We start from the raw sequence: 11,662 nt of genomic DNA on the forward strand, positions 1-11,662 counted from the left end.
ATGGAACACATCGCACATCTCGTCACTGGGTTGTGCTATGCGCCGGCAGGCCTACTTTATGGCTATCTATTGGTTTTGCCCATAGCGGCGAACAAAAGTGTCGCTTGTCTGTACGACGAAACATTGTACTGGCCACACATCATCATGATCATCGCCATGATCATCACCGTTCTGGTCACAAACGGATTAAAGCTTAATTATGGCAAAACGCAGTTTGTCCATCTGTATCTAAACCTGGCCGCAGTAGTTATTGCCCTCGCCGTAGGTCTCATTTTTCTTCTGGTTGAAGGTAAGTTGAAGTCCAGCGACTACGTTTACTGTGTCTAGCATTGCATTGTTCCGGCCATGGTTTTCTAGACATGATGCTGCTTTAGAACTTTCGCTTCTTATCCTCGTAATACGAATCACTCGGTTGAGAGTATTCCGATTAAAATAAACATGAGAAACTGTTATAGTGAGTACGGATTGAGGTGCTTGCGAAAACCAGTGTCAGTACATAGTGGACAAAGATCCAGAAATTGAACATAAGCGTTTCTGGCCAGCGTTCAACACAGTCGCTGGGCAGATAGTGTATTATTTGCGATGTTCCTTTGCTATCTTATCTGACTAGTTATGGTTCTATCAGAAGACTAAAGGCGTATATGAGTGACGACACTTTTGTTCATGAAACTCTGAACCACTATTCGGTAGATAGGTAATGAATGGTAAAATCTTTTCCATTCCATCAATGGCTCATCATCATCTATATAAGGCTACTCCACGTTTAAGGTATGATAGTCATTTTTGTGGTCATAAAATTTCTCGTCTTTTAAGGACATGAGTAAATTGATGTTCAGTCCGTTCTCCTAAGATAACGAAAACAAATACTTGTTGTGTTTTACTTCGAGAGGTGGCTAATTCTACTCTTCATAGCCGTGAGTCATTAATTCATTGGAATTGTGTATAGAACGTAGCGCAAGAAGGTATCACGTCCTTTGAGAGCCGTAACCCGTTTAGCCAAAACATAGTCCGAACAATGGTTGTCGTGTGTCACTTATTTCTTACCTTATTTTTTACATTTTCTAGATGTTGTCCCAGCAATTTATTTGGGTGCCGTTTCGGTTGGCTTAACACTAGTACCGGGCCTGAGCTATCTGCATGTGCGATGTAGAAAGCGCCACCGGGTGACCTACATGTCATTGTGCACGTTTTGGTACCTGGTTGGTATAGCCTCTTTGGCGACCATGTCAGCGATGGATCACAGCAACCAGGATACCCTGGACGATACATACGAGCACCAGTTGCACCAAAACCTGGCGATCTCGCTGCTGGCGTGCAGCGCACTCTTAATCACGTTGATAGCGCTGGTGGAGATGCTGCAGCGCGAAGCATTCATCAACTACCGGAAGCCGCTGGACTATGACACGGCTATAGCGCACGACAACGGAGAGCTGCTGAATCGCCAGCAACGGGCGCCGTTCACGTTTTTGCGCTTCGGACACAGCGCGGCACCGTTTGGAGGCATCTCCTCGGAACACATTGTGGGCCCTTCGATCAACCACTGGGGAGCCAGCCGATACCGAACGCTGTGGACTGTGTACAGTATCGCTACGAAGCTGATCGGTTTGCTGGCCTTCTATTGGGTGCTGCTCTTTCTCGGCTTCCAGGCGAGTGTGGACTTGTTCGAGCAGTCCGATGCCTGGTATGTCGTGTTCTGGATTATGGTGGCTGGAGCGCTGTTTACTACACTGGCGACCGCCATGCTCTCGACGAAGATATTGTTCCTGTTCACCTCCATTTTCTACGTAATCAGCCTCGTGTTGAGTATTGCGTTCTATGCGTCCGATCTGCTGCCACTCCACTTTGGCATCGCCAAGCTGGTGTTTTTTGCGTTCATCGGCGCAACGCTGCCGCTGCCGGCCATCAACATTCTGGAACTGGCACCGCTCAACTACAACGAAACAGCGCTAGCCTTCGGCACCACCCTGGAGCTGCTAGCGGTAGCCCTGCTCCAGTACTACGGCAGTTTCGACGGGAAGCTGTTCGGTATGGAAGAGGTAGGCGCTATCGGTATCGATGTGCAGCTGGCCTCAAACCACACAGACATTATCATAGTGCACTACGTGGTGGCCATCGTCCTAGGTCTCGGATTTGCCATCATCGTGCTGTGGCACATGCCGGTTACACATCGCAAGTCGCTGCCCGAGATCGAGAGCGACCTTGGGCAGATGCGTTCCTACTTTGCCTTCAGTCGCAGCATAGTTCCAGTGCACGGGCCAGCCACCCAGGCAAACGGTGTGGCGCGCAACGGCGATATCGATGCACCTGGCAACAACAACCTGTCCATGGCACAACCAATACCAACGGCCAGCGAACAGCGGACGATGGAGCTGGATGATGAGGCGAGCCAAGCTAGCACGCGGATGTCTAACCGGTTTACCGAATTCGGCGCCAAATCCCACGAGCCGCACGAAGTACAGTATGACGACGGCCCGGGCAGTCCGTTCAATGACTTCGATTTGGACGACGGCCACATGGCCTCGGTGTACGGGGCGAAGAACGTTGTGGACAGCCCGTACTCACATGGTACTGCTGCATCGGACAGGCCTAACCTACTCTACCCAGTGCACCAGAACCAGCGGGCACTCAGCTCGCCGCAGCTGAACCCCGCTGCTGAGCAGCTAGCCGAGGCAGTTCGTGCCCAACCGCTCTTCGCCGTCTACGACGCGCAAAAACGAGAAGCTCCCGCTCCGCCTCCACTTCCGCCGGCAGGCTATCTCACGAAGTCGCTGCCCCGTGTGAAGGCGGTGCGCCAGTCGCGCATTCCACCGATCGTTCCGAAACACAAACAACCGGAAGCAGTGGTCGTGCCGGGGGTCGAATATCTGCCTAACCTCGTACCAAGTAAATTTTTGCGCCAGTCGCTGCAAAACACGCAACTGTTCCATAAGTGATGTGCGCCTCGCTTCAAAACGTTAGAGAGAAATGGCGATGTAACGATGTAAGAATTGAATCGTTTCAGTTTCGGCGAATGGCTTGTGAGCGTTTACTGAAACGCGATTCGCTTAGCTTCCTATCGGATAAGCGGGATAAATTCCCCATGCCTCCAATAGATTGGATCGGTTCTCGTCGGAATAGCACCTCGGAAATCAGAACAGACCACACGTTGTGCCATGATTATACTTACCTTTGGAAGCTTTGGACACAGAACACCGAGGTAGCCCATCCAATCCCCCGTTCTTCCATAGTTGGACAAAGCGTGGCGGACCAAAATTCAACTGCTCCCACCAGTCAAGCACATCTTCAGCCATGCCTAGCAGCAATAACATTATTCCGCTAGTATAATCACAACGGAATTGAGATACCCTTTCTTCTATCTTAGCCTCTTCGCCTCTCTATCTCTCTTTTTCTCTCTCACACACACTCATAAAAAGTAAAAGTATGTACTTTGAACATATTTATTAATATAATAAACCAATGCTTTATACATTTATATGGAAACTAATTTCAAGAATGTAATTTTGGTAAGTTGTATGACAGATTCTTGCATTGAATTGGTTGGGAAACATTTGCAAACATTACCTTTCAACTTCAGCGCCAGCTACTACCCCGCTGCGGGCGGAGCTGACCGCCTTGCGACGATGCCCAAAATAAATAGTAGGAAACATGTTATACAAGTTATGACGCGCCTCGGCCGCGCCTACTACGGGCCTTATTCTTTTATGCTATATTGGTACACTCTTCATATGAACGTATGTGAAGTTTCATTTCAATCGGTCACTTACTTTTTTTATACAAGTCATTTAGTACCTACGTGTCACTGTATTTTTTACAATGAAAAAAAATCAAGTATCGTGCAGTGATTAAATTTTTATTTTTGAATGGTTTAAAAGCAAAGTAAATTTATGAACGAATGTGGAAAGTGTATAAGGATTCTTCAACTTAAATTAGGGGGTTAAAGGGGGGGTTCCTGAATTTAAACGCGGTCGTAGTAGTCTTTACGACGATCCATGTCAAAAACGTAATTAAACAGACACAACATCTGAAATCATAAAAAATACCGAATATCGTATTGGAAAATCGTCGAATCATTTAAAGAGATTTAGTATAAGGCCTAGCCATCTCATTGAGCAGAATAACCAATATTTGTACTGACGTTTTGGGTTCTTAAAAGCTGTTTGTAAAATGGGTGCCGCATTCGCTAAGAATGGAACAAAAACGCATTCGAATGCAAGTTTCTCGGTAACATTTTGAACGTTTTAGAAACTGTGGATGAGGCTTGGGTCTATCACTATGATCCTGAATCAAAACAAGAGGCTAAATTGTGGTCTGAACCTGGTTTTTCGGCTCCGAAACGAGTTCGTGTCCAGAAATCGCCCAAAACGGTGTTAGCATCAGTTTTGTGGGATGCGAATGTTATTTTGTTAGCGGATTACTTGCAAACCGATAAAACAATAAATTTTTATCATTGTTGTAACTTTCTAGACCAACTGAAAAAGAAAATTTGTGAAAAAGACCCGGTTTGGAAAAGAAAAACAACCTCTTTTATCAGGGCAATGCACCCTGTCACAAGAGCATTTTGAAAATGGTAAAAATCGATGAATTGTTCGAATTGTTAGAGTATCCACTCTGTTCAGCAGCTTTGGCCCCTAGCGATTTCCATCTGTTTTCAGACCTAAAACAAAATCGTACGTGGAAAGCGTTTTCCATCAAATGATGACGTCATAAAAGCTGTAAAAAATACTGTGACATGTCGATACTAAATGGCTTTCAAAAAAAAAAAATTAAGCGACCGATTGAAATGAAACTTCACATACGTTCATATGAAGAGTGTACCAATGTAGCAAAAAAAAATAGGCTCGTAGCAGCGCGGTATCCAGCGTTATAGACAGTGGTCTCAAAGACACGGCCGGCGGCCACGTCCGCGGAGTATACAAGTACGTTATACCAGTCAGAATAGTCAGCAATAAATCACAAGAAAATGTTCTTATCGGTTCAGCTGCCGGCACAGAGGTAACCGATATGATTTATTTCAAATACAAACCAAATCAAAGTGCGTAGAATTTAATGAAAAAACATTTTCTTAATGTGGTGCGCCCCGCTGACTAGCTGTTGCTTTCCACTGCGGCCCCCATGTTGATATGAGTTTGAGACCACTGGCCTAGTATGTGTTAGAATTTTTGTTTGATTGATTCAGTTACGAAAATTTCGGTTGTTGAAGATGCACCACTACGATCGGGAGATCCAAAGCTATTGCTCTGATCAGTTCGATAGCCTGAAGGGCTGGCGTTTGGCTTTTACGAATGGCAAGAGCCATTAGAAGAGTGATGCCAGTGTACCACAGGAGCTGCGTGCGTTGATACACGTACACGTACACGTACTTGGAATACGAAGAGCTAGCCAAGGAATGACACGACTGAAACCAGAGGGCCCGGACTTCAAGTAAGGCTTTCAAAGTTTTTAATCGAACCCAAATGTTGACATGGGTAATTTCTTTCACGCTGGATACGGGACGAGGACGTGTTTGTTTAATGTGTTCATTTTAATATGTTTTTATACTTATTTTCTTTTATCATTATCATGTTACATTAGTTTTCTACCGTATTATAGTTCTGTCACTACGACAAATATTCAGTATTACCTTCATTAATTCACTCGATTTATTTACAGCATTAATTCACTGTTCAGTATCTCGCGAGCTTGCTGCTGCAGTACGAGTAAAACAATATGGTGACAAATTCGGTCATTTTGAGGAACCAGTCAATTTTTGACAGTAGTTTTGCTTGGACAAGTTTTGACTTATCGTCGATTTTTGTTAGATTATTAAATGGACAAAACTTGAAGTTCAATTCTGTTCAAAACTTTTATTAGATGCAAATAAAAAAAACAAGTGCTTAAGCGCCGTGTCATGAGCTTCACTGTTAAACTTATACAGTCTGTTGAAAATGTTTCTTATTGTTAAAACGTGCTGTGTTAAATTTTGATTAACTGAGAAATAAATTAGCCACCGACATGCCGATACTAAGAACTGCCAGTAAAAAGGTTCAATATGTGCCTGATAAATGCTTGACGGGAACCAATATAAATCTGAACAAAATATGAACTAAACACGCCAAAGCTCACTCTGAAGAAACGGAAAAAACTTTACAGCATTTAACAACGAAAATAAAAAAAAACACATATTCTTGTTCATATTTGCTGTGAGCCGACCATATATTGGCGGATCCTGTGGCGGATCGAAGTGTTTTAATATTTGCGTAATAAATCGTGTCGTGGTGTCAGATACAAAAATATTTATTACCAGCTAAGTGGATTTTACTGGTAAAATTTATTTTATTCTACCGTTTATTCTATCATTTCCTTTCACATATTTGATTTGTTGCACCAAATCCGTACATAGAATCTCTATTATTAGTTTTCCTATGTAAAACTAGCTTCATAATGAGTAACATCTCTTGAGGAGCACTTGAGGCTACGCAATTGTTTTGGTTTTACTACCCAGCACGTAGTAACGTTTTGAATCGTCATGATCGTATTGAATCGTCTAACTCTAGAAGGGTGATTTCTTTCCTAAATATGTAATGACGGATTTTGAAATAACGCAGTGTTTTTCTGCGAGTGATTTACAGTGATCGTTTGTACATGTACATACATGTTTTATTTTTATAAAGTACGGTGTTGACCGAAACGCAACATGTCCATGCCAGACATTTGAGCAATAGGCGTAATTTTATCTCCTGCTAATATAATATGTATTTGCCGATAATATAATATTGCCGATTCGCTGGGATTAATAAACCTGTACATTAAAATACTATGCACTCCTGCTCTGTATATTTCGATACAACTGATGACTAATATAATATGCAACAAAACTTGATATAGACTCTGATTCGTACTTTGACGATATCGCATGGTCTAAGCTACATAACTAACTTCTATAACTCATTACACACCTTAAAACTAATTGGAACCTCGCCTTAAACTAATTACACACCTTAAAATTAATTGCAAAGGTTAAGCTAAATGCATTAGTGATCAAAAGTATTCTGGCAACCAATGTTCCAATTTCGTAGAAGCGTTCAACCTGGATGGTATATCACGGGTCCATGGCATTTCATGGAGAATAATGTATTGAAGGGGTTTCTTTGAAATTGAAGTTGAAGTTGAAGGGGGGAACAAGGGCACAGTTAGATTACCTTTCCTTAACTTCGTCGAAACAACACACACTGGTGACCACTGTCAACAATTCCGATCCACAACTCAACGTCGAATGCAAATACAGTTAAGAAGTACAAACCCATAAAATAAAACATTTGCTTTGACGTGATGGATATTCGAAAAAATTATCCCTGTGCATAAATAATAAATTTGAACAAGAACCCTTGAGCAAGATATCAAATAATATTTTAGAATAGACTGGAGTTAATATAAACCCCCGTAATATGTTATTTTATAGATATAGAATGGACGTCAAGTGAACATGAGCGAGCCTGCCAGACTTCCTGGCATGACATCGAATTGTGGGATTGTGGGATTGGGGGACGGCCTCACTCTATGGTATTTGTATGGACAGTTGGAGAGTGCAGTTGCGATCAGGAAGTGAAGCGTGATAGTCGACTTGTGAAGGTGATTAAATCCGAAAATAATCTCGCGCGCGTGTATTCGATAAGGAATTACGAAGCCGATTGGCAAAACCTATTTTTCTTGGATTTTTTATTGGTCGCGACTCAACAATACCAATATGTTAGAGATGCGCATTTGGGAAATTAAGAAAAAGAGCAGCATCCCGATAAAAGGGCAGGACTACGTGCAAAAAGGATGGCCGTCCGGCACTTACGAGCGGGAGCTATCAAGCCACGTAACACGTAAGGAGGGAGGCAGCTAGTGAGGATATCCGAGCTGACGGGATGGGTCAACGAACTGATTGCTCAAAATGGTGCGGCAAATTGAAAACTGAAGGACGTGCGCGGAACACAGCTTGAGTCCGTTGAGGCGGCTACCGCAGAGAAGGTGGCGAGCAAAAGTCCCCGATCGGACAACGTGGAGTTAATGGCAAACTCAAGGCCTTTGGTACTTCGAACCGGATCGCACACGGATGTGATTCGAATCACGGTTTCGGGTTCTACGGTGTTAATATTGTGTGTATATCTCGGCAATCACGAGATAGGATGGAGAGAAAGTGCCGACGCTCTGCATCAAGAGCCACGAGTGCTGGATCGCCGCCATCGCGAGAGATAACGGGTCTCTTCAGCGTCCTCGAGAGCGCGTGAACTAAGTGTGAACGTTATCACGAGAAGGTCAACGCTCTCATCGATCATGGAGAAAAAACTGAAACCTGTGCAGCTGAAGAAGAGAATCGCGTTAGAAAGCCTAAAGGCCATAGAGGGCTTTGTGAACAATTTCAGTGTAGAAGCTGAGGGCGAGATTCCGGAGGTATTAGAGTCATTGGAGCGTCATAAGGACGATTTTTACGACGCAATGGCAAAATTAGAGGAATTAGACGATACTAGCAAATCGAGTGACACGAGAGGACAAAACCAAGAAATTCGTATCGTTCCTGGAGTCCCGCGTTCGCTAACGCCAGCCCCCAACACAATTGCCGGGCCAACGGATCGCCGAACGGATTGCGGTAGAGGAACGGTATCGAAAGTTAAAGGCGTTCCTGCGAGTACATCAGCGAAAGGAGCCGGTACACGCTAACCTCGATACGTCTCTTGCTATCTCAACATCGTTAGCGTTCGGCCGTCCAAATGCAGCCAACATTCGTCTGCCCAAAATTGAACTACCGTCGTTCGATGGCGACGTGACAAAATGGCTGTCCTTCAAAGATCGATTCTTCACCAGAGTTACCGTTGATTGCCAAGCTGCAATATTTGCTATCGGCACTCAAGGGCGAGGCAGCCTTGCCCTTCGAGCACGTGTCGCTCACGTCAGAAAATGGCTCCTCGATTTGGGCGGCGCTTCTCGAGCGGTTCGATAACCCGAGACGATTTTCAACCATCAAGGGAATCGGTTCGGTTTTAATCTCATCATACATTCGATATTCCGTGGAACAATATCCCACATTTTTGGTCAGGGGGCTCAGCCGTCGCTATTGGCAGCCGCTTTCGCAACTCGCGAATCGATCACGAAGACGACCATATAGTAGGTTTCGAACATCCGCTAGCGATAGTAGAGAAGAGCGAAGGAGCTATTTGATGTAAGTTCGCAACGAAATAATTTACTTCGCACGGAATAACTTACTAATACCGAATATTGTAAGTAAAATTGAGCAGTTTAAAGCTGCTCATAGCACGCTGTTTAGAACGGTTGTTTTATGAGCAACCAAGAGAAGATCGGGTACCCAGTATAGGTACCCAAACCGGCTGAGGGGCCCACCGCGACTCATAACGCGTCGTGTCAGTCGTGGTGGTGAATGGGGTAACGGTCAGCCGTCAGGTAACGGCCAGGTGTCATTGCGGGCACGCGGCTGACCGGATACCGCCAGTGAAAAAGCCCCGGTGAGCACTGAGTGCCCTGCGTGGGTGACTCGGGACTCACCCGTTATCGGGCACGATTACGACCACTGGGAAAAAATTATAAGACGTTTAACTTATCTAAAACAAATCGTGGTGTTACGTGCGCCACGCACAGAACGCCACGGCCACTAGGCACCGCAACTTTACAGCGGCTCCCCAGGCGTCCCGATGACAGGCCACACCAGGGGATCGAAGGGATCGTGCGGACATGAAAGGATCGACCCGGATGACCCCGAAAAGGATCAGAAGCAAAACAGATAGCGAAAGTGAAAGCAGCAAAAGATAGCGAAGCGAATGTGAAAAAGTACGACCAGCGCCAGCGATACAGTACGAAGAAAGTGTCGTGAAAGAGTGCAAAACCGACAGGATCAAGCAGTATAATTGTAACCCGCACATCCACCATCCGCGTGGTTCACAATACTGCTCGCATACACCATACAGAGACAACAGTGAAATATATCTTAAGCAAAATTACACAAACAGTTTAAATTCCATTCCGTTCGCGTGGTGTTTCCGAAACAATCTACAATTCCATTCCGTTCTAGTTCTAGTTCCGTTCTAGTTCTACAATTCCTTCCGTTGGTTGACAATTTAAACCAACACGTGGAGTATTTGAAGGATAAAAAGGGATTCAAAAGAGAAATCGCAGTTAGTTATGTAGATCAAGTAAAAACCCACTTCTACAGAAAAGCGCAGTAGGAAGGATTCCCGTGCAGAGACTACACTACACTACACGAAATTATTCTGGGACCATTGAAAAAAGGACTACCTCCCTACGCTACTCCAGAGCAACAAATGGACTAATAAAATGTCGGTGTCAGTTGGCGCCAAATCGACCGCCTAGCGGAAAATTTTGGAACTAAACAAGGGAGTTGCACGCAAATTTGCACACAAGCGGTGCCAAATTTGAAAACAGACGGTTTGAAATCGGTGGAACGAAAAGTGACCCGATTAAAAATTTAAAATATTAGAATTTTAAAATTAATTAGAAATTTTTTATCTCTATTTTATTTCAGATAAATTAATAGACGAGCAGGCGATTAATTTTTTTCCTCCAGATAGGTGGCGTTGGTGAGAATGCCACCTAAAAAGAGGGCAATTGAGACGCCGTCTCCGACCGAAGTAACTGACTCGGAAATGGATGAAGAAAGGATCATGGCAGTGGAGGTCGAGTCCACCAAGCGGGTCCTCAAAAAGAAGAAAAAGGATGTCTACACGGACACGGAGGTAGACACCGATCAGAGAAGCGAGGGTGAAATATCAACCTCGTTCCTGAAGAAAGTGAAGAAAATGGGCGGCCTCAAGGACCCTACCGTAGTAGAGTTCATGAAGCTGATAATGAAGGAGATTAAGAAGAAAACCGAGGCTTCGCAGAGAGAGCTCGATTCCAAAGAGAAGGTAATCGAAAAAATGCTCGATTCCATCAAGAACCTGGTGGAAGAAGTGAAGCAACTGAAGCTCCAAATGGTGGAAATGAGCTCAGCAAGGAAGGTTGCTGAGCCAGAAAAGTTGCAAACCGCCCAGAAAGGGCCAAGCCTGGCTGACAGGCTAAAAGCGGCAGCTGGCCCAGCAGAGGCCAAGGTAGCATCAAGAGAAGAGTACCCTTCTCTACCAAAAGCAGGCCAACCAGCGGAGAGCCTGTACCAATGGAGCGTGGTACAAAATAAGAAGAAGAAGCAGGCAACAATGCCTGCTAAGGAAAAAGCGCAGAAGGCTATTAAGAATCGCCCTAAGAATTCGGCCCTCCTGATCGAAGGAGAAGATAGAGAGAAGCTAATGGCTTCTCTGAAAGAGGCCAAGGCCGACAAGGCCTTCTCGGAGGCGGTCAAGCCCCACGTGAAGTGCATTCGAAATGCACACCGCTCGAAAGGGCTCGTCATCGAGCTTAACGAGAACACCACGGATGAAGCAGCTCTGCAGGCTACGATTAAGGCGGCATGCGGGGCAGAAGCGAATGTAAAGGCAATGACGCCAATGCAGGAGATGTCCTGCAGTGGAATTGATATCTTCGTCACCGCGGGGGAGCTGGCCACAGCTGCTAACGAGCAGCTGGGCCTAGCACTCACGGAGGGAAGTATTAGCTTGCGTCAGACCCGCGGTGAGGCAAATGTGGCCTTCTTTAAGGTCCCACTGAGCCAGGTAGAGGGCCTGAAAGATAAGAA

General features: G+C 45.0%; 1 protein-coding gene across 1 annotated transcript; it reads left to right on the forward strand.

The window, feature by feature from the left end:
* On the forward strand, positions 1-2,933 carry LOC128278276 (uncharacterized). The gene is made up of 2 exons (XM_053016968.1): positions 1-289; positions 1,066-2,933. Exons 1-2 carry the CDS (start codon positions 1-3, stop codon positions 2,931-2,933), a joined length of 2,157 nt encoding a protein of 718 aa, XP_052872928.1.
* The last annotated feature ends 8,729 nt before the right edge of the window (positions 2,934-11,662 follow it).

Source organism: Anopheles cruzii, chromosome X, assembly GCF_943734635.1.
Source record: "Anopheles cruzii chromosome X, idAnoCruzAS_RS32_06, whole genome shotgun sequence".
Lineage (NCBI taxonomy): Eukaryota > Metazoa > Arthropoda > Insecta > Diptera > Culicidae > Anopheles > Anopheles cruzii.

Excerpts from the sequence above, each read along its gene's own strand:
- LOC128278276 (XM_053016968.1), top strand. The coding sequence starts at position 1 with ATGGAACACATCGCACATCTCGTCACTGGGTTGTGCTATGCGCCGGCA. Across the intron at positions 290-1,065 it reads CATTTTTCTTCTGGTTGAAG|ATGTTGTCCCAGCAATTTAT; the intron begins GTAAGTTGAAGT and ends TACATTTTCTAG.